The 22895-nt window shown below is 45.2% G+C and overlaps 3 protein-coding genes across 7 annotated transcripts; 2 read left to right on the top strand and 1 right to left on the bottom strand.

Annotated features, from left to right (window-relative positions):
* Positions 1 to 707: 707 nt before the first annotated feature.
* Positions 708 to 10025, bottom strand: nup107 (nucleoporin 107). Its single transcript, XM_076159856.1, has 27 exons — positions 9945 to 10025; positions 8720 to 8799; positions 8378 to 8473; positions 8147 to 8241; positions 7897 to 8029; positions 7709 to 7812; positions 7464 to 7579; positions 7326 to 7374; positions 7155 to 7226; positions 6951 to 7039; positions 6728 to 6803; positions 6515 to 6628; positions 6242 to 6332; positions 6013 to 6092; positions 5802 to 5861; positions 5551 to 5696; positions 4226 to 4274; positions 3883 to 3952; positions 3329 to 3444; positions 3047 to 3236; positions 2857 to 2963; positions 2578 to 2680; positions 2307 to 2467; positions 2083 to 2208; positions 1873 to 1986; positions 1429 to 1596; positions 708 to 883 (listed from the first exon to the last, which is right to left on the bottom strand). The coding sequence occupies exons 1-27, from the start codon at positions 9956 to 9958 to the stop codon at positions 776 to 778; spliced, it is 2727 nt and encodes a 908-aa protein (XP_076015971.1). The 5' UTR covers positions 9959 to 10025; the 3' UTR covers positions 708 to 775.
* A 780-nt stretch (positions 10026 to 10805) lies between these two features.
* Positions 10806 to 13408, top strand: slc35e3 (solute carrier family 35 member E3). 2 transcript variants are annotated; one of them, XM_076159683.1, is made up of 8 exons: positions 10806 to 10965; positions 11392 to 11829; positions 11972 to 12082; positions 12208 to 12267; positions 12367 to 12465; positions 12641 to 12723; positions 13063 to 13147; positions 13217 to 13408. In XM_076159683.1, the coding sequence occupies exons 2-8, from the start codon at positions 11428 to 11430 to the stop codon at positions 13316 to 13318; spliced, it is 942 nt and encodes a 313-aa protein (XP_076015798.1). In that variant the 5' UTR covers positions 10806 to 10965; positions 11392 to 11427; the 3' UTR covers positions 13319 to 13408. The 2 variants fall into 2 exon arrangements, with proteins under 2 accessions (XP_076015798.1, XP_076015799.1); XM_076159684.1 differs by having other exon boundaries at positions 10849 to 10965; positions 11460 to 11829.
* A 626-nt stretch (positions 13409 to 14034) lies between these two features.
* Positions 14035 to 22887, top strand: cpm (carboxypeptidase M). Of its 4 annotated transcripts, none has more exons than XM_076159757.1 (10): positions 14035 to 14196; positions 17422 to 17606; positions 18264 to 18361; positions 18820 to 18992; positions 20310 to 20412; positions 20514 to 20619; positions 20797 to 20967; positions 21045 to 21197; positions 21344 to 21492; positions 21660 to 22887. In XM_076159757.1, exons 2-10 carry the CDS (start codon positions 17444 to 17446, stop codon positions 21903 to 21905), a joined length of 1362 nt encoding a protein of 453 aa, XP_076015872.1. In that variant the 5' UTR covers positions 14035 to 14196; positions 17422 to 17443; the 3' UTR covers positions 21906 to 22887. The 4 variants fall into 4 exon arrangements, with proteins under 4 accessions (XP_076015872.1, XP_076015871.1, XP_076015873.1 ...); XM_076159756.1 differs by lacking the exon at positions 14035 to 14196 and adding an exon at positions 16526 to 16723; XM_076159758.1 differs by lacking the exon at positions 14035 to 14196 and adding an exon at positions 16526 to 16723 and having other exon boundaries at positions 17422 to 17591.
* The last annotated feature ends 8 nt before the right edge of the window (positions 22888 to 22895 follow it).

A 22895-nucleotide genomic window follows, 5' to 3' on the forward strand; every position in this document is an offset into this window, starting at 1 on the left:
AAATCTTGCTCAATGTAATGTAGGGCTGCACCTAACGATTATTGTTTTAACAATTAATCTAGTTTTTTTCCTTTGACGATTAGTCGATTAATCTATAGATTATATTTATAACGCAATATAAATTATTTCCCGCAAAATATATATCAAACGTATCTCATGAATATTTCAATATTTCCTTCAATCATCTTCTCTTGAAAACAAACAAATGTAACAAAGATTTTGCAATGTATTCTTTCCACAACTAGCCACCTTTTGACCGATAATCTCCGTTTTACAATCCAAAATATTGCTTATTAATTCAAGTAAATGTGATCGAGCACAATCTGCATTCAACAACAAAAATATATGAGACGCAGGTCAGTTTGCTCCGCGATCAGTCGGTCTGACAGGGGGGTGGGGCGCACGTCAGTCGGCAAATACCCGTTGCGGCTCGCGGTTCCGCACGTCAGCCGCGTGTTCGCCACCCCTGTCCGTGTGTATCGTGCTTGGTGGGCGGGGACACAACGTGCTGTCGCCTTGACAACATGCGATGCTTTCACTTTAGACCGAGGGCGACTTTTTTTCGCCACAGCTTATTCTCCGGTTGCGTGCATGCTTCCACCTGGCATAGCCATCTTTAATCCTAATGTAATGTGTTACTACCATCACAACCGCTTCCCAGTCTATAATTAACAATACATTGTGTGGAAGCAGCACAGGGGGCAGGATACAGGATATTTTATTTATTAAGAAAGTCTCAAAAAACAAAAACAGTGTGATCTGATCTCATATATGTTCAAGACTGCAGCTCGTAGCCCAGCGGGTCAAATCCTCTGTCCAGCAGGCAGAGCGACGACTCCCTCAACTTCTGAAGGAACCTCCTCAACTCATCCTTAGCAAAGACCTGAGACAGACAGAGGGACACTTCTGAATTTATGAAGAGCATTTATAAAGAAACCGTTTGTTATTTTCTTCATGGAGCCAAACAGAAGCTATGGCTCCTCCATGCACATACTATGAGCCACACTTATGTCTTTGTGTACTATGACACATTTAGCTGGGGAGTGACGTGGCAGCAGCTAAACCCGTCGGCACTCATGAGCCCTTTCTCTCATCTCTTTAATCAAACTACTACTAAAAATTCATCAAACCTAATATTAAGTTCTTGCCTTTAATTTCTCAACATTTGATTCAAACTATTACTTTGCCTTTGTAAACTGACGCTTCTGCACCTGCATTGATAGGTTTTGTCTACACTCATTTTTTTATTTATTGTTTTCTTTCTGTGCATCAGTGTCATGGTCTCCATGGTCAAACTTTTGTTCAACATCTAAACCTATATTTTGACGTATCGTAGCACAACATCAGCTATGGAGCACTTCAGCACTTATTTTACACCCATCTTGGAAGCTGGGCTTGGTCTTGCTGCACTGGAAGCGGAGCTTGTACCTGGTAGAGGCGGTGCTGTTCGTCAGAGATGATGTCAGCAAGCCGCAGCGCCTCCTGGTGTCTGGACGAGTTCTGCAGCACACTGAGCAGCAGAAATGTGAGGCGAGGCAGACACAGAGAGCGCAACGCAGTCATCTGGTGGCTGCGCTCAGAATCCTGCTCGGAATCCTGCAAGTTCAACCAAATCAATCCTCAAATTGATTATTAAACCAATAAATTCCTCTGTGTGCTTGCAGCTATGTTATAGTGATCATTGGTTGTGACCAGGAGACAGAATGCTTCAACGCACCACTAAAAACTTGATAGCTGTGATGACTGTCATTACATTTTGATTTAAGAAGACTTTGGACAAAATCTGGCTATAAGTTTGGGATGTTAATGATTCATCGATGTCAATAGATTAATCTGTCAAGACAGACAGGTTACAGGCAGGCAGACGGTTACCTGTCTATTGTCGACCATCCAGCCTCCGTCTACAAACAGCAGCACATTGTAAATTCTCTCCTTCACATCTTCAGTCAGAACATCCAGACGACACGACCAGGAGGACAATGAAGCCTGTCACACACCAACAGTGACATCACAATATGGATGACATCATAGCAGAGGAAAGGAACAACTGCCCCCGGTGGCAACACAGGACTGTAACCATACCTGGTACTCCTTCTCTCGCATCTCATTGGCTACTCTTTCTGTGAATTTGGCCTCAGGTGCAGCCGCTGGCTTCTGAGGGGTGGAGCTACTGTGGCTGAACCAATCAGTGAAGGCCTCATGGGCTTCCTGTGATGTGATAGAGAGGAAAGATCACTGCTATAGCTATAATGTGCATTATTACCAAGACAGTGGTGATGAGGGTAAGTAATATCCATCAGACGGACCAGATAGGCTCGGATACACAGGTGCTCTCTGATGGCGTTCTCATCCTCTGCCGGTAGGGGCATCGCCTGGCCAAGCTCCGCCCAATGGCGGTAGATCTCCCTCATAGAATCTTCGGGAACTTTGGAGAACACTGCCTTAGCAGCGTCGTGCTTCTGCAGAGCTGAGAGTCAGATAGACAGGTAATCAGACAGGTAGACTGGAACTCCTGTCACAGCAGCAATGCATCATGGTCCTCAGTAGACAGTAAGATTTAGGACAAAGGTACAGTACCCAGGAACTTCCTCATGATGGCATTGGACTGCTTAAGGGACTCTGCTCGGTGGGCGGGATCAAATAACAGCCAATCAATCACATCGATCTTCCTTCCGTCCTCCTATCAGAACAGGACAAGATGACGACTGGCATTGAATCACTCTGAAGTCTGGGGTGATCCTTTCTTCTTTTATAGGATATATTACTTACATTTTTACATTACACTTTGTCTATTTTTTTCCAAAAAGTCCACAAATTTTAAAAATGATGCAGCATTTCACTTCCTGTGGTGTATACCTGTGTGATTCCTGGCTCCAGGTTCCGATTGTGGTGAGTAAACTCTGCGTCATCTCTCTCTCTCACCTTCTCCACCACCAGCTTAGTTACCGCGGCAACATCCAGACCTACACACACATACACCTACAGTAAGTGTATAATAACGTGTGTGTGTTATGTTTCCTTTTGTATTTTGTGGCTGTTGTCTCACCCGCAGTGGTGGCGAGCTGCAGGCAGCGGGGGCGGAGCTCCGGTTGATTCACGGTCTCCAGGAAGGCGGCGTAATGTGCGGTGGCGAGGTCAGCCGGTAGTTGACTGACGTAACTAGCCACAAGGTCGCACTGCTGATCCCGAATGAGCAGGGAAATGTACGCCTTCAGCACATCCACGCACACCTCCTCCTTAGGGACAGACAGGTAGAGAGACAGACAGGTCAGCAAGGATTGAGGTCAGACGGTGGAGCGTGAGCGTGTTGTCAATGTGTGCAGTGCACCTTCAGAGCCAAACCCAGCGAGCGAAAGAAGAGCAGCAGGTGAGTCATGAAGCGTAGGAGGTGGGAGGGGAGGGGCTTAGAGGCAGTCAGCCAATCAGACATCTCCTCCAAGAGACCTGAGGAAAAACAAAGACTGACAAGGTTAAAGGTCAGGAGCAGGATTTTCAAGGTCTGTTTTTTAAAGTGGGGATTTTTGGGTTTGAACATTTATGTGGAAAATTGCAGCTCAACTCCGCCAACATTATCTTTTAAAAATGTACACATTTTGGAGATATTTGGCGTTTATTTGAGCTATCTTCTATAGCACAAAGATAAAAGTTCTGCCCGCCACAATAAAAGCTAAACATATCTCCTGGATTCACTACTAGAACAGTGTTGCTATAATGACACTAACACCTTGTCACCCTGCATGTGTATCTGCACAACATTCTCCGAGCTACTTCACGTTATGGGGCGACCTCACACGAGCTGCAGACTGAAGACAGAAGGCACCCAGAACTTACTTTACTCTATATAACACCTCTATACAGGGATCAAAGGTTAAGCTATCGTACCATCCAGGTCTCCAAGGATGACAAACTTCTGGATGATGTGGTAATGCTCTCTGGACTCTCCCAGCACCCTCTGCATGTGGACACACACACAAACGGATGGACACACACACACACACACACACACACACACACACACACACACACACACACACACACACACACACACACACACACACACACACACACACACACACACACACACACACACACACACACACACACACACACACACACACACACACACACACACACACACACACACACACACACACAGGTTCATTGCTATCAAGTGACTTATGTCCACATATCACATTAAGCCCTGAACCCAAGATGTTTGTCTCACCTCTGATTCTGAGGCCTGGAGTTCCTCAAACACTTTCTCCATGGTCCAGCTGGAGACCGACAGACACAGAGGGAAGGACAAGCAGACAAATATTAGCCGTTTCTCGGTCAGAAGCTAAATCCTTCACACCACCAGGATGTTATGTTGGTATAGCGACACGTTTGGGTTCTGGGTTGGACACACCCATGTGGACCTCAGTTAGGTTTAGGGGTGGGGTGACGCGTCGACGTAAACCGACTACCCGACTACGTAAATACGTCGGTTTGCATAAACGTGCAGCAACGCGTCATAATGACGTCAGATGGCTGTGCCCGGTAGAAGCATGGCACAGCCACTAAAGTGAAAGCATTGGGGAGCGCGTTGTCAAGGCGGCAGCACTTTGTGTCCCCGCCCACCAAGCATGAGAGACTAGGACAGGGGTGACGAACACGCAGCTCGCGGGCCGTATTCTTTGCCAGCTGACGTGAGGAAGCGCAAACTGATCTGCGTCTCCCCCACCCAACCCGTCAGACCGACTGATCGCAGGACAAACTGACTTATGTCTCATGCATTTTTGTTGTTGAATGCAGATTGCTCTCGATCCATTTACTTGAATTGAATAAGCAATATGTTGGATTGTGAAACGGAGATCATTGGTCAAATGGTGGCTAGTTGTGGAAAAATGCATTGCAAAATCTTTCTTACATTTGTTTGTTTTCAAGAGAAGACGATTGAAGAAAATATTGAAATATTCAGGAGATAAGTTTGATATTTATGTTGGGGAAAATAATTGCTATATGGCGTAATAAATATAATCTATAGATTAATTGACAATCGAAAAAATAATCTGTAGATTAATCGTTAAAAAAATAATTGTTAGGTACAGCCCTAGTTAGGTTTGCTGACCAGCCCAGCACTGGGCCTGCTGAGACTCCTGTTCAGATTCTTCATCCTGTTTATGTGCCTAATAATAATGTTACTGTACGCAGGCAGTGAGTTACAAACAAGTTATCTTCTCACGTTGGATTTGTAGGCTAGTCAGCGTCAGCACAAAACCAAACATATAATTGTCATGTATGACAAAACAAATAGAAAGATTTAATAAGAAATCTCGCCAAACTGCCAAAGATCTGCAATGTTTGATGTGCGTTGCAAAGTAGTGCGCCATTCGTAAATACAAAATAATGTATGCAAGTAGAAAATAGGCATTATGGAGATGGGTTTGTAAGTATGGACGTTCATAAGTCTGACATTTGTAACGTAATGTCAAAGAGCTAATGGAATTACAATGATGTAATTTAGCTGGTTTAATATCTATCACATATTTGTGCATGTGTGCATCTCACTTGGCCTCCAGGTATTCCCGTGGTAGCGTGTCCACTTCCTGGTGGGCCATGCCTGATGACATCAGTTCCTGTTCGACAAGTGAGTCTACCATAACCCTGAAGTACGCCCAAACGTAGTCCTCCCACGATTCACAAACTGCCAACAGCTGACACACACACACACAGATTCTTATTTAGTCTCTTTCATGTTGGAGTGAACAACTACCGTACAGGGGGAAACAGGAAGGACTCGTGAAGTAACACACACTTACAGGTTTGAGGTTTCCACTCAGGCTGGCGTAGATTGCCTTCTCATATCTGTTCAACTGCTCCTAAAAAAAAAACACACACACACACACACACACACACACACACACACACACCTATTTAACTCTGTGAAACCTGTGTCACACTTGTTCAGGGTGTTTGATGTGATGAATTAATGACAAATATTTTGTGTTCCAGTATGTGTGTGTGTTGTACCTCTTCAGCCAACCTCCAGCAGCACGCTTTCCAGATTCCTCTGTGAGGGTTTCCTTCCACCGCCTGCAGCTCCAAACTGCCTGCAGACAGACAGAGAGACAGACAGAGACAGAGTGAGAGAGAGAGAGAGAGAGAGAGAGAGAGAGAGAGAGAGAGAGAGAGAGAGAGAGACCATGTTCAACATCCAACTTTGCTCTTGTGACAGAATCCCCACTGGGTCAGAAGTTACCTGAGGTCATGTTGGGGTCACTGTAGAGTTTCCAGCCTTCCAGAGTTGCTGCTCTCCAGGCCTGACCACAACGCTTACACAGCCTCTGAGCCTACACAGACACACACGCACAGCACGCACAGCACCCAGTCAATCAATAAGAATCAAAAACATTGTGTGAATCTAAACTGAGTAACTAACAAATTACTTTAGTATTTCATGGTGAAGGAGCTGTGCCGAGCAAAAACATGGCCAAAAGTATTTTCTGCAATAAAGGCGTTTCTGTGTACGTACCTCCTGGGTCATGCCAGCTCTGATCAGGGTGAACAGGTTCTTTAGCAGTCTGCAGTCATCCTCTCTGTCCAGGTCAGCCAGGGGGCGCTGCTGCCGCAGAGGAGCGTCAGGGTCCTAAAACACAAACACACACACACACACACACACACACTAAGCATTATCCACAACAATGAGGTATAACGGATATTTGCTACCGTGGTAACATGGTCTCACCAGTTCTGTGACCAGAGGAACAGTGAAGATGGCACCACTTGTCCTTCTCAGTTTCAGAGCGTGAAGGGTGTTCTCCCTGATACACATAAACACACAGACCGGAGAAATTAGTTACAAATTAAGCTAGCCTAATAAAAACAACATACTTTGTTGTTGGTGTTTTGATTAATTTGTGTGCCGATCAACTACTTTATGAATCAGATCAACACTAAATCTCACTCACCAGCAGACATTCTTGGTGTAAAACTCTATATTATCAGAGAAATCCCCAATCTGATCCTTGGCAATGCTCTCCAGCCAATCAATCACCAGCTGGAGAAGAACCAGGAAGAACACTTGCTCGTTACAGGAAGCATGTTAGAGATCAAATAGGACATTCCTGAACTTCTATTACAATAAAGCAGACCACAGGAAGTGCGTAATTTACCTGACTCTGCCGAATGCCAGCATCCCGCTGAAACAGCTGCTCTACAACAGCCTTCTCACTCTTATTTGGAACCTACACACACACACACACACACGCACACATTTTTGATCTCCTGATTCATGCCAAATGTCTATGTGTGTGTGTTCAGCAGTTGGATAAACTCTCACTCACAGCCAGGTCTGTCATGATGTCATCTTCCAGCACCAGCTGAATTCGATCCCTGCAGAGACAGACAGGTGGACAGGCGGAGGTTGTCCATTAGACAGGTAAGTAGGTCAGAGGGTGAGACATGTTCAGACAGACAGGTACCTGTAGAGTGAGGTGACGAGTCTCCAGGTGCTCCTTTCCTGCTGCAGCAGCCACCGGACTCCTGCTGTCTTACTGTTCTGACCTGCTCTGAGGACCACAGACTGCAGAACTTCCACCTGGATTATACACAGAGACAAATTCCACCTGAAAATGCTGTGTGTGGAGTAGGTGGTGTGTTTAGATAACACACACCTAGGAAACGCATGCACACACGCACATGCACGCACACACACGCGCACACACACCTTATCCTGGCAAAGTGCCTGGTAGTCGTCCAGAAGATCCAACATCCCAGACGAAGAGTTTTTCTCAAAGGAGGCCAGGAACTCTGTGAAAAGACTGGCAGCCGCTGAAAAGACAAAACGGCAAAACGGCAGTATTAACACAGTACTACAGACAAAGTGTGTGTGTGTGTGGTGCTGGTTTCCCTTACCGGCTTCCCCAGGATCGTCCTCTTTCAGCAGGGCGGAGCTAAGGTTGGTGATGTCATCAGTGAAGCTGGTATCATCCAATCCTGAGGCAGGGGGCGTGTACAGGCTGTTTGTCCAATCACTGTCGTCCAAATTCTGAAACATAAACAGTGTCTGTTTGTAGTTGTAGCAGACATAAGTACTGCTGTTGTGTGTAGGATTATTTTCCTGTGTGTGTGTGTGTGTGTGTGTGTGTGAGTGTGTGTGTCTCACCAGACTGCTGACTGCGTTTCTGGGTGTGTGTGTATATCTAGGTGTTCGGCCTCCTGAAGACAAAATGGAGGACGCATCTGGAAGCCTGGGAGTGACTGAGACAGAAGAGGCCAGAGAGTGTACACGTCAATTTCTTCAAAACCATCCAACTTTGTTAAATCACAGTCCGATCTCTTAAATGTAGATCCCTGTGTGTGTATGTGTGTATGTGTGTATGTGTGTGTGCCATACCAGCCTGTCTGAACAGTGAAGCAGGCGTGTTCCTGAGCAGGGGGCGAGCTGGTGTTGCAGTGGAAGCAGACGGACTGCTGCTGCCGGGTGATGGGACTGAGCTCAAGAGTTAAGGTAACAGAACTGGACACCACTGACAATTTTTATCTCAATCATATTGAGTCCATATATAGCGCGCGCGCGCGCACACACACACACACACACACACACACACACACACACACACACACACACACACACACACACACACACACACACACACACACACACACACACACACACACACACACACACACACACACACACACACACACACACACACACACACACACACCAGGATACAGGCCACCTTCTTCCTCCGGCGGGCGGCAATTGTCACCTCCGGATCTCGAACGACAGGAGACGGCAACTCAGTGTGACCCCTGGAAGGAGAGACAGGTGGGGACAGACAGGGACAGGTCCACAGGTGATCTCAGTCAACATTCAGGACCGCTAAGAGCTCAAACTTGACAATTTCTCAAACTGTTATTTCATTATAATGCTGTAAAGTTAAAATGAAGTATTTGACTTTATCATGACTTCACTTTTCAAACAAACAACCCAACACACACACACACACCTTGGACTAAAACATGTCCAAAACAAGCTACCTCATATTATACGTATTTGGATTATCCCCACGCAGGACGTGTTTGTGTTTGTAGTAGTCACTTGAAATTGTTTTTGTAACTGTTCATGTTGAAAGTAATTTCTGCTCCGCTGCTAACGTAACATTACACCATGTGTTGTTATTCCGCCTTTTTATTTTATATTTCCTGTTTACTTTAACAGTCAGGTATGAGTGAGCTGAATGCCTAACTATGTTCTTACCACAACCCAGGACACATGGAGACGAGGGAGAGAAGGGGTGAGAGGAAGGGAGATGTGTGTATGTGCTTGGGTGTTTGTGTTATTGAGATTTGATTCAGATTGCTTCTTGATTTATTCTTGTGTGACTCAAATTGCACTAATTTTACTGCAAGATGATTTTATGTTGCTGTTAAACTTGAGGTTGCACAGTTATTCCTTCCTGAAGTGACTTGCATATGATCTCATTTACTCTTGTTGTTGGATTGCTTAACTTGTATAGACATTTGCTTTCCTTTTATTTTGGAGAGATCTTATGATGGACAGTAAAACGGAGATTATCAATTGAGACTGGGCTATTTTTTGTTGTGGAATAATACAGTGAATACTTTGTTGCATTCGTTTGTTTACAAGAGAAGATGAATGAATAAAATATTGAAATATTAATGAGACAAGTTAGATATTATTTTTGGGGACATTAATAGTAATAAAACAATTAGTGGATTAATCGACTAAACGGTAAGAAGATTGCACTGCTAGCATCTGTCACGTTGGATTGTAATACAAGCCGCTACCCTGTTAGCATCCAAACACGGGATGAACCGCAGCACAGCGAACCGACATGCTAGAAGCTAGGCGGCTAACCGGCTAAGCCCGGGTAGCGCAAGATAATCGATGACTTATCGGTGGAAAGCTGAAACGTAGAGAGTTTATTTTTTACCAGTCCATGTTCATGTGTCGCGGTTTGTTCCCGCCTGTCGCCAAACGCTGTCTTCTTCTTCTAATGTTTGATTTGAGGTTCCGCGTCGCTTGTCGCAACGCGTCTACATCCGTTTTTTTCTTTTCCATCGTATGAGAAGATTTTTATTTTTATTTATTTTTAAACACTTCAAATTCCGGTAGACGTCTCTTTTTACCAACTGAGGTCCAACAACGACGCGTTTGATTATTGTTTTGGGAGTTTTGCAGGATTATTTTCTTAAAATACGAATGGTTCAATAAAGTTCTTACGAAGCACGAACAAAGATGGCCAATAAAATGGAGAAATGCTTACTCTGACTGATTGTTGTTGATAATCAATTGCGTTGTTGATAATCATCCTCGAGTAGTAGAGGAAGTATCGCGCATGTTACAGCAGCAAACTGTAAAAAAAATACAGTAATCGATTTCATAGCTTAAATAATTATGATGTTTATCTTTGGAAAGGAGCGTACTTTGAGAACACGTCGGAGTACTGCTGGTTATAGTCATCTCAGCTGTGACATCATCCATGATTGGCTTGGGTGGCTCCATTCATGTCTCCCACTACAATAATTTGGGAATGTAAAGAAATTGGGTGTTTACTTTGTGTAATTTAAATGAAAAGCACCCTGAGCAGACGCGAGACCCCTGAACACGTTTGAAGACGATTGTAGCAGTGGTGCTTGTTGCAACTCTTAACAAACGTACGAAGTTACGAACAGGCACAGCCCTCGCCTTATATAGTGGTAACGGAGTTGGAGCAGAGAGGGAGTGGGTCGTACTGTCACATCTCAAGAGCTCTGTTATCTGTTACCCTCCAGTCCGCTAGAAGTCGGTGTAGCACCGCAGAGCGATAAATTCTCTGACGAAACAGGAACACACGGGCGCTTTTAAAGTAGCGAGCCACATCTGCAGCGGGTTATCTGTACCGCTAAGGCCGGGACGGGAGCTCTGACCGCCGGGGAGAGTCGGACACAGGGCCCGGTAACCCTCCCACGGAGGTTCGTATTCAATTTGCAGAGGGAGACAGAGACAGAGAGAGAGAGAGAGAGAGAGAGAGAGAGAGAGAGAGAGAGAGAGAGAGAGAGAGAGAGAGAGACCAAACTGTCCTCTACCTCTGAGAGAGGTAGGTTCATTAAAGTGTTAAAAGGAAAAGAATGTGTGGGAGAGTGAGTCAAGGTCATAAACTAAACTGAACTAATTGGGGGTTATTGGATTTACTCTACTGAAAAGCATCATCATTGTTTGGAATGTAAACTTAATTATTGAGCATAAATGAAGTCGTATATACTTTGTGTCTGTACTGAACTGAAAATGTTATCCAATGCTGATAATGATGCAGTTGTGTTTGCTTTTACTTTGGTAAGTCTTTTGAGGACATTCCTGGCCTTTCATATTAAGACTAACTGAGCTGTGTGTGTCCACAGTGTCTCCAGCTGAGTGTAGCTCCACCCCTCAGAGTCATGGTGGGCCCTCTGTCCCGTCTTTCTGCCAGGGGGCGCCTCGTGGCTGGCCTGGCGGTCAACCTGCTGTCCTCCATCTGCATCGTCTTCATCAACAAGTGGATCTACGTGCACTACGGCTTCCCCAACATGACCCTGACCCTGGTCCACTTCCTGGTCACCTGGCTTGGACTCTACGTGTGCCAGAAGATGGACATTTTCTGCCCCAAAAGCCTCCCGATCAAACGAATCGTCTGGTTGGCTCTGAGCTTCTGCGGCTTCGTGGCCTTCACCAACCTGTCTCTACAGAACAACTCCATAGGCACGTACCAGCTGGCCAAAGCCATGACCACGCCCGTCATCATCCTCGTCCAGACCACCTACTACAGCAAGACCTTCAGCACCAGGATCAAACTGACTCTGGTGAGGCCTGACTGCAGCTACGCTCACTGAGATTCACTAGGGGGTTTGTGCTCCACAATATATAGAACATCGATATGACACCGCCTCTCCGTGTGTCCCCGTCTGTCCCTGCCCGTCTCTCTGCCCGTCTGCGTCTCTCCAGGTGCCAATCACATTAGGAGTGATCTTGAATTCCTACTATGATGTTCAGTTTAACCTGCTGGGGACCGTGTTTGCATCACTGGGTGTCCTGGTGACGTCGCTGTACCAAGTGGTGAGCAGAACAACACACACACAGTCAGAAGTCAGTTAATCATGACAAAACTTAAAATGTTGCTGTCTGTCTGTCTGTCTGTCTGTCTGTCTGTCTGTCTGTCTGTCTGTCTGTCTGTCTGTCAGTTGGTTGGAGCCAAGCAGCATGAGCTCCAGGTGAACTCCATGCAGCTTCTGTACTATCAGGTAGGAGCCAATCTGTCACAACATCAACTATCTGACCTGTAGCCATAGCAACAAGGATGGCATCATTACTGATGAGTGATGACGTCACTTCCTCCTCAGGCTCCTCTGTCGTCCGGCTTCCTGGTTTGCGTGGTTCCTCTGTTTGAGCCGCTCACAGGAGACGGAGGCATATTTGGACCCTGGTCCCTGCCGGCTCTGGTCAGACACAACAACCACAACACAATGCACACACACACACACACACACACACACACACACACACACACACACACACACACACACACACACACACACACACACACACACACACACATCCTTTGGTTTGCTTTCCCACGTAGCAGCTCATATGTTTAATGGTGGTCTTGTCTCCCAGGTAACGGTATTGATTTCGGGCGTGGTGGCCTTCCTGGTCAATCTGTCCATCTACTGGATCATCGGGAACACGTCGGCCGTTACGTATCCTCTGACACACCAGAGCCCACCCTGGGCTCCCCAGCACGCCACTGCCATCAGGGTTTCCAGTATGAAATGCTGCCCCCTGTAGGCCCAGATCGTCCTCCTCGGTAGAAACCAGCAGCTTTGGGCACTAAGTCATTCCAGATCAACAGACTAAGGTAGTTTCCCCTTTAGTTCAGCTGTGATAGATTCACCAGGATGTTACAAAATACAACAAAATCTAAATCTGAAAATAGAATCTAACTTATAAAATAGAACTGAAGCTTCTTCACAGTGAGATTTGTTGTGGATGTGAGATGTTTGTGTCACGTTGTCGTTTTCCTGAACCTCAGTGTGCAGCTACAACATGTTTGGTCACTTTAAGTTCTGCATCACTCTGATTGGAGGATACCTGCTGTTCCAGGAGCCGCTGTCACTAAACCAGGTGAGACAATAAAAAGAGGGTTTGTCTGCTCATGTTTAATGGTTATTGATTGATGATGGTGTGTGTCAGGCGCTAGGGATCCTCTGCACGCTGGCTGGGATTCTGTCCTACACTCATTTCAAGCTGCAGGAGCAGGAGGAGGCCAAGAGCCGCCTGATCCAGAGACCATAAGCTGACAAGCCACCAGCACTCATACAAGCTTTTTTACTACGATTTTTAAATTAGTATTATCAATATTTTTTTTAGGATAATAAAGACAAATCTGATCAACATGCGTGTCCTGATACTTCCTTTACCCTCTGCAAAACACACCAAAGAGCTACAGCATGACGGCATCAACACAAGTTTAATGTATCTACAATTTTCGTTTCTTTCACACTCATATGCCAGTTTTCTTTTTGCTGTTTTGTAAGTTTGAGCCTTTTAAGGTCAAACCACAGCTCTGATAAGTGCAACACCAAACATCTCAAACTGCTGCCATCATCTATGGAGATGGTTTGTCCAGATCATAACTTTTGTCTTCTTTGAGAGAACAAAGGTTTGTGTGTGAAAGTTTCAAGTGTGAAAATGTAATGCATCCAATGTCGATGCAAATATGAAGCTGATGGTGGAGGACACGAACAGAATAACTCAAATTAAGAGAAGAAGAAGCTCTGGATGCTCAGGACGAGGAGATCTGCTGCGCTCATGTCTTTCCACAAGATAGAGCCAGAGAGCTGAGAGGAGTAAAGCATTTGGCACAGAGGAAGGGGAAGATCAGTCAACGCGATCAGTTTGAGTAAAGAACACACACACAACTTCACATACACACACTTGGTGTGGACTGACGTCAGAGCAGCCTGTAAAGACAGGAAGTATCTCGCCCGTCAAACATCTGTCCTCTCCCTGTTTCCTGTTTTCTGTTTTGCTTTGTCAGGTTTCTGTGCATACATTCTGCTGATGTTCAGAGATTTGATCTGCAGTGTTGCTGGGTTTGACATCATCATCATCGTCATCATCATCATCATCATCATCATCATCTCATCACTATATTTGGAGAGCACGTGTGTGTAAGTACATGTACCTGTATATACATCAACCCTCCAATCGCTTCCACACTTGGCAGAAACAGAGTTCAGGGGTCCAGCATGTTCATAGGAGGCTTTTCTTTTCATTTCATTTACATTTAATTTTTTATTTGCCAAATAACCAACCATGAGTAACCATACAATAACCATTAGTGGAACCAGTGACAGAGATCAGTCATAACAAATCTCAACTGAAGTCAGGTAGCCATAATCTGATGTTGATGCTGCTTCATGTACAGCGTGAGGCGGGGGTCAGGGTCAGGGGTCATGGGTGGGGCTGCACGTCTAAGGGAAATTTAAAATGCCTAATGTGATTATGTGTTGACAGTTTTCCTCATGAGTTCCCTCGGCTGTTCAGCATGATGTGCTGTGATACTAGTAATCAGTAATTTACATGTTATTACATCTTACACAAAAAAATTGGTTATTTCATTGAAAACAGCGGAAAATGACAAGAGAGTGTGTATTAATTATATCAGCCTTCAGCGTTGATGGATGATTTAGTTTGTTTGGCAGCCCAGGCCACAATACACTATAAATCAGACATCAGTACACTGTGTGTGTGTGTGTGTGTGCCCGTGCATGTGTGTGTGTGAGTGAAAGAGAGTATTTTGGTTTTCACTCTCACTTTCACTTTTTGCGGTTCAATATCCTGTCTCAGAGGCTTGTTATTACCAGCGTCGACAGAAATTCATCGGTTGATTATTCACCACATTTAAAGCCGAAAATGCTACAAACTGTCATGCGCTTCAGGTCGTTGACATTCAAACCATGTCACCGAGGAGAGGTCGTGTTTCTGTGACGTGTGGCAGTATTTGGCATTCGCTCACCAGGTCTGGAGGTGTTTGAGAGGAACCCTCATGGATCCACAGGACATGTGGAGGAACAGTGAACAGGGTCAGATGGTTTGATGTCAAATCCATATCACAACGTTTCATGTTGTTATATGGAATCAGGAGGTCTGTGACAACTCCTCATACCTGATTTGGAAGCAATTCAATCAGAAGCATTAAAAAAGCAAGGAAAAGAGGAGTAACACTGGCGATGAAGAGGAGGAGTGATTCTTCATCATCTAATTTAACTATGTGCAAATTTGAATTACGTCCTGCAAACACACCAAGCAACAGGAGCAACAAACAACGAAAACAATCCATACCAAACAAATCCTCACACACTTTGTGTGCTGCACATCACACCTGTGTTGACTGATAAGTAGTGAGCTCTAACTCAGAGGTTTCACTGCTTTATTTTCCAACACAATCTCCTTCAAACTCGACACGCTTTGATTTTATCGCCACAAAATCCGCCACAGGAAGAGGTGAAAGGTAGGGTCAGATCAGGTCAAATTCGTTCAAAGCCACTATCAATAATGGCAGCCAGAAGGTCCACAAACACTACATACTGTCAGTTCGTCCGGTGTGTCCAACTCACAGGGGGAAATTCTGTTATTTCCACAAAGATAAGATAATTTCATTCCTTGTTTGTTAGGTGAAAGAGCGAAGGAGAGAGAGAGAGAGAGAGAGAGAGAGAGGAAGAGGGAAAAGGAGACCAAGTGAGCAGTGTGTCCCTTGTTGTGTAATTGCTGTTATTAAATAAGGCTCATGGTCCATAAAGAGTATTTCATGGGCCTTTATTCTTCACACTTGCAAGCATGAGTACCTAACAGCAAACAGAGTGTCAGTCTGGAGGCTGCAGTGGACAAAGTAACTCTCTGTCTGTCTCTCTGTCTCTGTCTGTCTTTATACTCACACAGTGACAGCACATGAGTCATAAATCATCTCACCAAGTCTACCTGAGTCTTATCTGTCCCAGTCAGAGGACAGGCCTCGTCACTTTATGTGAGAAGCCCTGAGTGAAGTGAACATGCTGAGCTTGCATTGGTTCCATTGACTATATCAGTACAGACAAAAGCAATATACAGTGACTATCCCATTACATCCCTGATGTTGTTGCCGTCATTTATGGCTCCAGGTTCATTATCTTCCTGTTCCTGAACCTGAAGACTCATTGCCGTGACTATGTCTGTTTAAATGAGCTTTCACTCATGCAGCCACTGAACCAAACTATCTGTGAAACTGTCTTAAGTAAAACACTGACTGAAAAAAACAACACTAACTGTACAGAGAGAACCTCCTCAAAGTCCCTTAGAACCTCTTCAATCCCTCTTCAATCACACACACACAGACACACACACACACACATGACAGCCTGTTACTCCACCAAGCTCCGCCTACTGAGATAAGGAGCGAGAGAGGGGGGAGAAAGACAGAGCGTGAGAGAGAGAAGGAGAGAGAGAGAGAGAGAGAGAGAGAGAGAGAGAGAGAGAGAGAGAGAGAGCGAGAGAGAGATAGCCTTGTTGTTTAGTAATGCTATACACTCATTGACAGAAGACAGCGTCACACACAAACACAGGCTCCTCCCTGACTGTCTCACCCTCTGAGGCACCAGTACTGTTTGGGATTAGCAAGGGCAGACTGACAGACAGACAGACAGGCAAGCAGGCAGACAGGTAAGACCCCTGACAGTTGTTGTTGAGTTTCTATTGGCTCATTGATTTTTGTTAGTTGATTGATAACCAGTATTACAATAACACCTAGGGTATTCAGATAAAACTGCCAGAACTGGAACCTGGAGTGTAAATCCACGGCTGACCGTGACCCTGACTCATTCATTCATTCATTCATTCATTCATTCATTCATTCATTCATTCATTCAGTCATTCAGTCATTCAGTCATTCATGTGAATATCATTGTTATTATCACTCTAGTTGTTGTTCTCCAGCTGAGGAAACCTTGAAACCCTATTGGGTTTCCATCTGAAAACTGATCTGCATTTTACCATCCTGACACACACGCACGCACACACACACACACACACACACACACACACACACACACACACACACACACACACACATAGAAAGAGAGAGGGGTTTGGTTACTGTTTAACCTATCCAGACTGCAAACGATGAAAATGTATCCAAGTTTAAAATGCCTTTTCGCAAACTAACAGGAAATTATGAAACCAAAGGAAGGTGAGAGACACTTGGCTATGATTGGCTGCACATGTTGGCAAGTTTGCTCTGGGGCCAATCAGACGAGACATTCATGCTAAAGAACAACCTAAAGAACATGAAGTTCTCTCCAGCTTCACATCAGCTGGTCCTATTTGTTAGCATGACTATTTCCTGTTTGCTTCTCCTGCAGGGAGACCAGGATATAAGCAGTGATGTCAACGCTCTTCCTCCTCCTCTTCTTCCTCATTTTCAGCCGAACATTGTCGCTTCAGCTCCGTTATCATGACAACAGAGAGATGGAACAGTATCTCCAGCAAGTCAGTTCCTCCAATCCCGACATCACACACCTGTACAGCATCGGTCAGTCAGTCCGAGGTGATGCCACCACACATGCACAGTACACACACACACACATACAAACACACAGACAGACACACACGTGCACACACAGACAGACACTGTGCTGTGTTCTTTTAATGTTGCTACTCTTGTGAAGTCGCTTTGCAAACCAAATTCTGACCTGAGAAACAGTGGACGGTCAAAAGAAGTCAAGTATCTTGTGTCCATTACCATGGGAACTAGGACACTGACAAAGTGTGTGTGCGTGTGTTTTGAGATTAACTAGATTGACACACACACACACACACACACACACACACACAGGGACACCATCTGGTGTCCTGGATTGGCTCAAATTAGCCCTGTGGTTGTGTGTGTGTGTGTGTGCGTGTGTGTGTGTGTCTGTGTCTGTGTCTGTGTGTGCATTCGTGTGCATGTATGTGCCTGTCTGTGTGTGTGTTGCTAAAATCATAAAATCCTCAGCGATTACACAAGCAGCTCAGACAGTAAAGCATCTATGAGTCGTGTAATCACACCAGAGCGATCAATAGTCAATCAACCAGTTAGTCAGTCAGAGGACAGTTTGGTTTAAGTCTGTCTCTGTCTCTGTCTCTGTCTCTGTCTCTGTCTCTGTCTCTGTCTCTGTCTCTGTCTCTGTCTCTGTCTCTGTCTTTCTCTCTCTAACCCCCTCAGGTCAGCAGCTGTGGGTTCTGGTTTTAGGTCTCAGTCCTGCTCATCACGTTGTCGGAGTTCCAGAGTTTAAATATGTTGGCAACATGCACGGAAATGAGGTGAGAGCGTTCTGACCGACCTGCTTTGAAGTTCAGAGGTCACTGCTTTGCAATTATATAATATGCAACAGTAGAACACAGTGACCAACAACCAACTGATCAGAGTTACGCAGAGAGACAGAGAGACAGAGAGACAGAGAGACAGAGGGAGAGACAGAGACAAAGAGAGAGGGAGAGAGGGAGAGAGGGAGAGTGGGAGAGAGAGAGAGAGAGAGAGAGAGGGGTTAATTAAAATGTTAAAAGGAAAAGAATGTGTGGGAGAACGAGTCCTGACGTGTGTGTATTAGGAAGCTCTGCAAACACATACAGACACACACACACACACAGACACACACCTATCTCCCTTTCTCACCCTTCTCTCGTTCTTTCCCCTGAGACACTTTCATTCACAATTGTCTCTCTCTCTCTCTCTCTCTCTCTCTCTCTCTCTCTCCTTCTGTCTCTCTGTGTGTGTCTAGGTGCTGGGTCGAGTGTTGTTACTGCAGTTGATTGACCACTTGGTTGAGGATTACCGGGACGACCAGTTGTGGGCGCAGCAGTTAATTAACAGCACCCGCATCCACATCCTGCCCACAATGAATCCTGATGGATTTGATGATGCTGACACACACTGTCACTACATCCAGGGCAGGTAGGCACGCACGCACGCACGCACGCACGCACACACGCACGCACGCCGCACGCACACATTTAAATAATTTATTACATTTCCATAGCCAGTGAAGTAGCACATAAACAACAGGATACTAGGAGAACATCAACATGTGCAGCTGGAGTCACACACACACACAGCAGGGCACAGAGTTCTGTTATTTGGGTATACAGTAAGTAGTATGTCTATTATGTCTGCCAATGATTGCAGAGTTTGGGTATCTTGCCCCACATACACACACTGATAAGTTGTAGGCAATTTTATCCATCGCCCAAAACACAGTAATAGACAAGAAACTGTTGCACAAAGAGTGGTGATCTGTATCTCACGCACACACACACCCCCCCCCCCCCCCCCCCCCCCCACACACACACACACACACACACCCGCCCCCCCCCACACACACACACACAATTTTATCCAACGCCCAAAACACAGTAATACAGTAATAGACAAGAAACTGTTGCACAAAGAGTGGTGATCTGTATCTCACACACACACACACACACACACACACACACACACACACACACACACACACACACACACACACACACACACAGTCTGTCTGGCAAAGTAGAAACGGTGAAAACACTTCAGAGGCATTTAGTGCCGCTTTGATCTGTGTGTGTGTGTGTGTGTGTGTGTGTGTGTGTGTGTGTGTGTGTGTGTGTGTCTGTGTGTGTGTGTGTGTGTGTGTGTGTGTGTGTCACTGCTTTCCAGACCGTACAAGGAAAAGTTTAACTGAAGAAGCAGAACTCTGGCTGATTAGATTCATTTCATTAATCTGCTTTATTAGTCTCTTATGGGGCAAAGATGTGACGCACAGCAGAGCGAGAATAAATTAGAATAAATGCAAAAAAAATAAGTAGCGAAAAAATTAAAAAGGATCCTATGCATCTAGCAACTCGCCTTGCTGTCCATGAGAAATGGAGGAAAGACTCAGCCTTGCTTGGTCGATTGGTTGGTTTAGCGCTGAACAGCAGGCCCTAATTTCCAATTCTCTTGATCTTGAAGTTTTCATTCATGCAGACTCTTACTTCGCTGCTCTGACTGGAACAAGCTGAAACACTTCCTGTTGATTTTTCACAGTAAATGACTGGCAGGTGAAGGATTCTTTCATTACAAACTCCAGATTCTGCTTCCTCTTTGTTTTACTTTTCTGGACATCCTTTCTTACATGTAAATTGTTTTTCTGCACAACGCTGCCTCCTGCTGGCCAGGAGACGAGTCACTTTTTTGTCTGCCTGTGCCTATTTACCTTTCTGTCTGTCTGTCTGCCTTTCTGTCTATCAGGTTTAACCACAACGGTGTGGATCTGAACAGAAACTTCCCTGACCCGTTCAATGGTTTGCGTAAAGAACAACAACATCTTGATGAGCAGAAACAGGAGGCAGAGGTTTGACCCCTCTCCTATTTTGCAACTAGGTAGAAGATGTGGCTGTAATTTATTTGTCACAAACCCGTCTCATTGGCTGATTGCTGTGTGCTACGTTTAAGGTGCAGGCTGTGATTGCCTGGCTGAGGACTGAGAGCTTTGTCCTCTCTGCTAACCTTCATGGAGGGGCTCTGGTGGCCAGTTATCCCTACGACAACGCCAATGGAGGCAACACACACACACACACGCAGATTAGAGCCATGTTCATTTGCACCACACGCAGGCTGTAAATTGTAATCTAAAAATGTAAACCACAAATTTCCTTTTTCTCAATTTTGTACATTTTACTTATTAGTTTTAAAGTTTTACACAAAACTTTTAAAGTTTGTGTTTTTGTTTCTCTAGGCAGCGAGCTGGTGGGCAGAGCCAGCATCTCCCCTGACAACGACGTCTTTGTCCATTTGGCCAAGGTGTACGCGCAGAGCCACGCCTCCATGCACCGTGGGGTCTCCTGCTACGGTGGCGGCGCCTTTCAGGATGGAATCACCAACGGATACGAGTGGTACCCACTGAGCGGTACGAGACCCTGCCAGACAACAACGCTTGTATTTACGCAGATGGTCATGTTGGTTTGTTTGTTCGCTTGCTTGCAGGTGGCATGCAGGACTACAACTATGTGTGGGCTCAGTGTCTGGAATTGACTCTGGAAGTTTCCTGCTGTAAGTTTCCTCCCGAGTCTGAACTTCCTGACATGTGGAGAGACAACAGAGACGCTCTAATCCACTACATCCTACAGGTCCACCTGGGTAAGTAACTGTCTGTCTGCCCGTCCAACTCTCTCTGTGCTCATCCACCTGTCTCCCTACACACATCTGTCCGTCTCTCCTTTGCTTTAAAAGTGAAAATGAACCAGGATCAAGACCGGTAAATATGTGTGTATGTTTGTGTTCAGGGGTCAAAGGTCGCGTGTTTGACAGCTCGAGAATGGCTGTGAAGAATGCTTTGGTTGAGGTCAAAGGTCGCCATAATCTGTGTCCCTTCCGAACTGATGGACACGGAGAATATTACAGACTGCTGCTGCCCGGCAACTACAGCTTCACTGTGCGTAGGCGCACGCACCCACCCACCCACACACACAAACAAACATGCACAAACAAACATCCACACACATTTATGCAGAAACAGGAGGGTTTACACAGACAGGGGGCTCTGTAGAGAAACAGGAAGTTGAACCTGATTGTTGTTGTTCGTTTGTGTTTGATTGACAGGTAACATACCCGGGTCACGAGGTCCTCACAGAGACGCTCAGTGTTCCGTATGGTCCTGACCAATACTCTGCCCTCAGACATGACTTCTTTTTACGACAAAGCTCTGTGGACATCAGCAGCAACTCTGGCTCCGCCCCCCTTGATGACTGTGACAACACAGTTTTAATTGGGGGCGGAGCCAGACAGCAGGCCAAGTTAGCCATTTGGCTCCTCGGGCTGCTGTACTTCCAAGCTCTAATTGGCTGAAGCAGTGTGTTTGTTTAGAGGAACGGGTTTAATTCTAGCAGCCCCATGTGACCTGACAGGAGTGAGAGAGGAGAAACACACACTGACCGTTCCTCTATGTATGAGAACACACAGTTCTCATTCATTCACATGAAGGACAAAAAAATATGCTGATAACATTTTACACTGCAGGATTTTTCCCAGGTGTTTGTGGTGTGAGGAAAAAACACCTGCACACACACCTGAGCACATACCTGCACACACATTTGCACACACACCTGGAAAAAGTCCAGTCCAGAAGAACGGAAAGCGGGGACGCTTTTTTTTAAACATTTAACAACCCGAGTCTTCACGTGACCTGGAGTCGGACTAGATCTGGATCAGGGTCATCGATATCCGGATCGGGATCTGGATATCGCAGCTTCTGAAATCAACTTTAATTGAATTTACCCACATTTAAAACACCTTTACATCACGTCAAAACATCATTGGCATCTCGTGTGTGTTGGGTGGACCAGGTGAGGCTTTTGTACAAGTGAAAAGTGCTAAAACTTAAAATATCTTTTACATTTTTCTTATTTTTTACAATTAAATGTTGAGATAAAATGTGACATAATCTTTCTGCACCACCTGTGAATGTGTGTGTGGCTGGAGGTAGCTATGTAAACAGTGTTTATAATCTTTATTGAGCAGAGAAAAATGAAGAAGGAACGTTTAAAGTTACATTTCAGGTTTTTATTTCAGGAGTCCATAGAAAAATGTCATCTGCTTAAATAAACTTTAACAGCTATATGTTAAATTAAATCTCTGTTAGACAAAACCGTCCACACAATATGAAATTCACCCATTAATTCATCAGCTGTACACACCTCGTATAGACAATATTAACAGTCTGAATAAATTATATCATCAACATTACACTATGTGTGTGTGTCCTCACCCTGTAGGTCACACCACTTTAACACTGATTGTGCTCACTCACATTCAGGCTTGTTTGGTTTTCATCCACAC

Source organism: Genypterus blacodes, unplaced genomic scaffold (assembly GCF_046128005.1).
Source record: "Genypterus blacodes isolate CSIRO-AG114 ecotype Tasmania unplaced genomic scaffold, CSIRO-AGI_Gbla_v1 ptg000099l_1, whole genome shotgun sequence".
Classification (NCBI taxonomy): domain Eukaryota; kingdom Metazoa; phylum Chordata; class Actinopteri; order Ophidiiformes; family Ophidiidae; genus Genypterus; species Genypterus blacodes.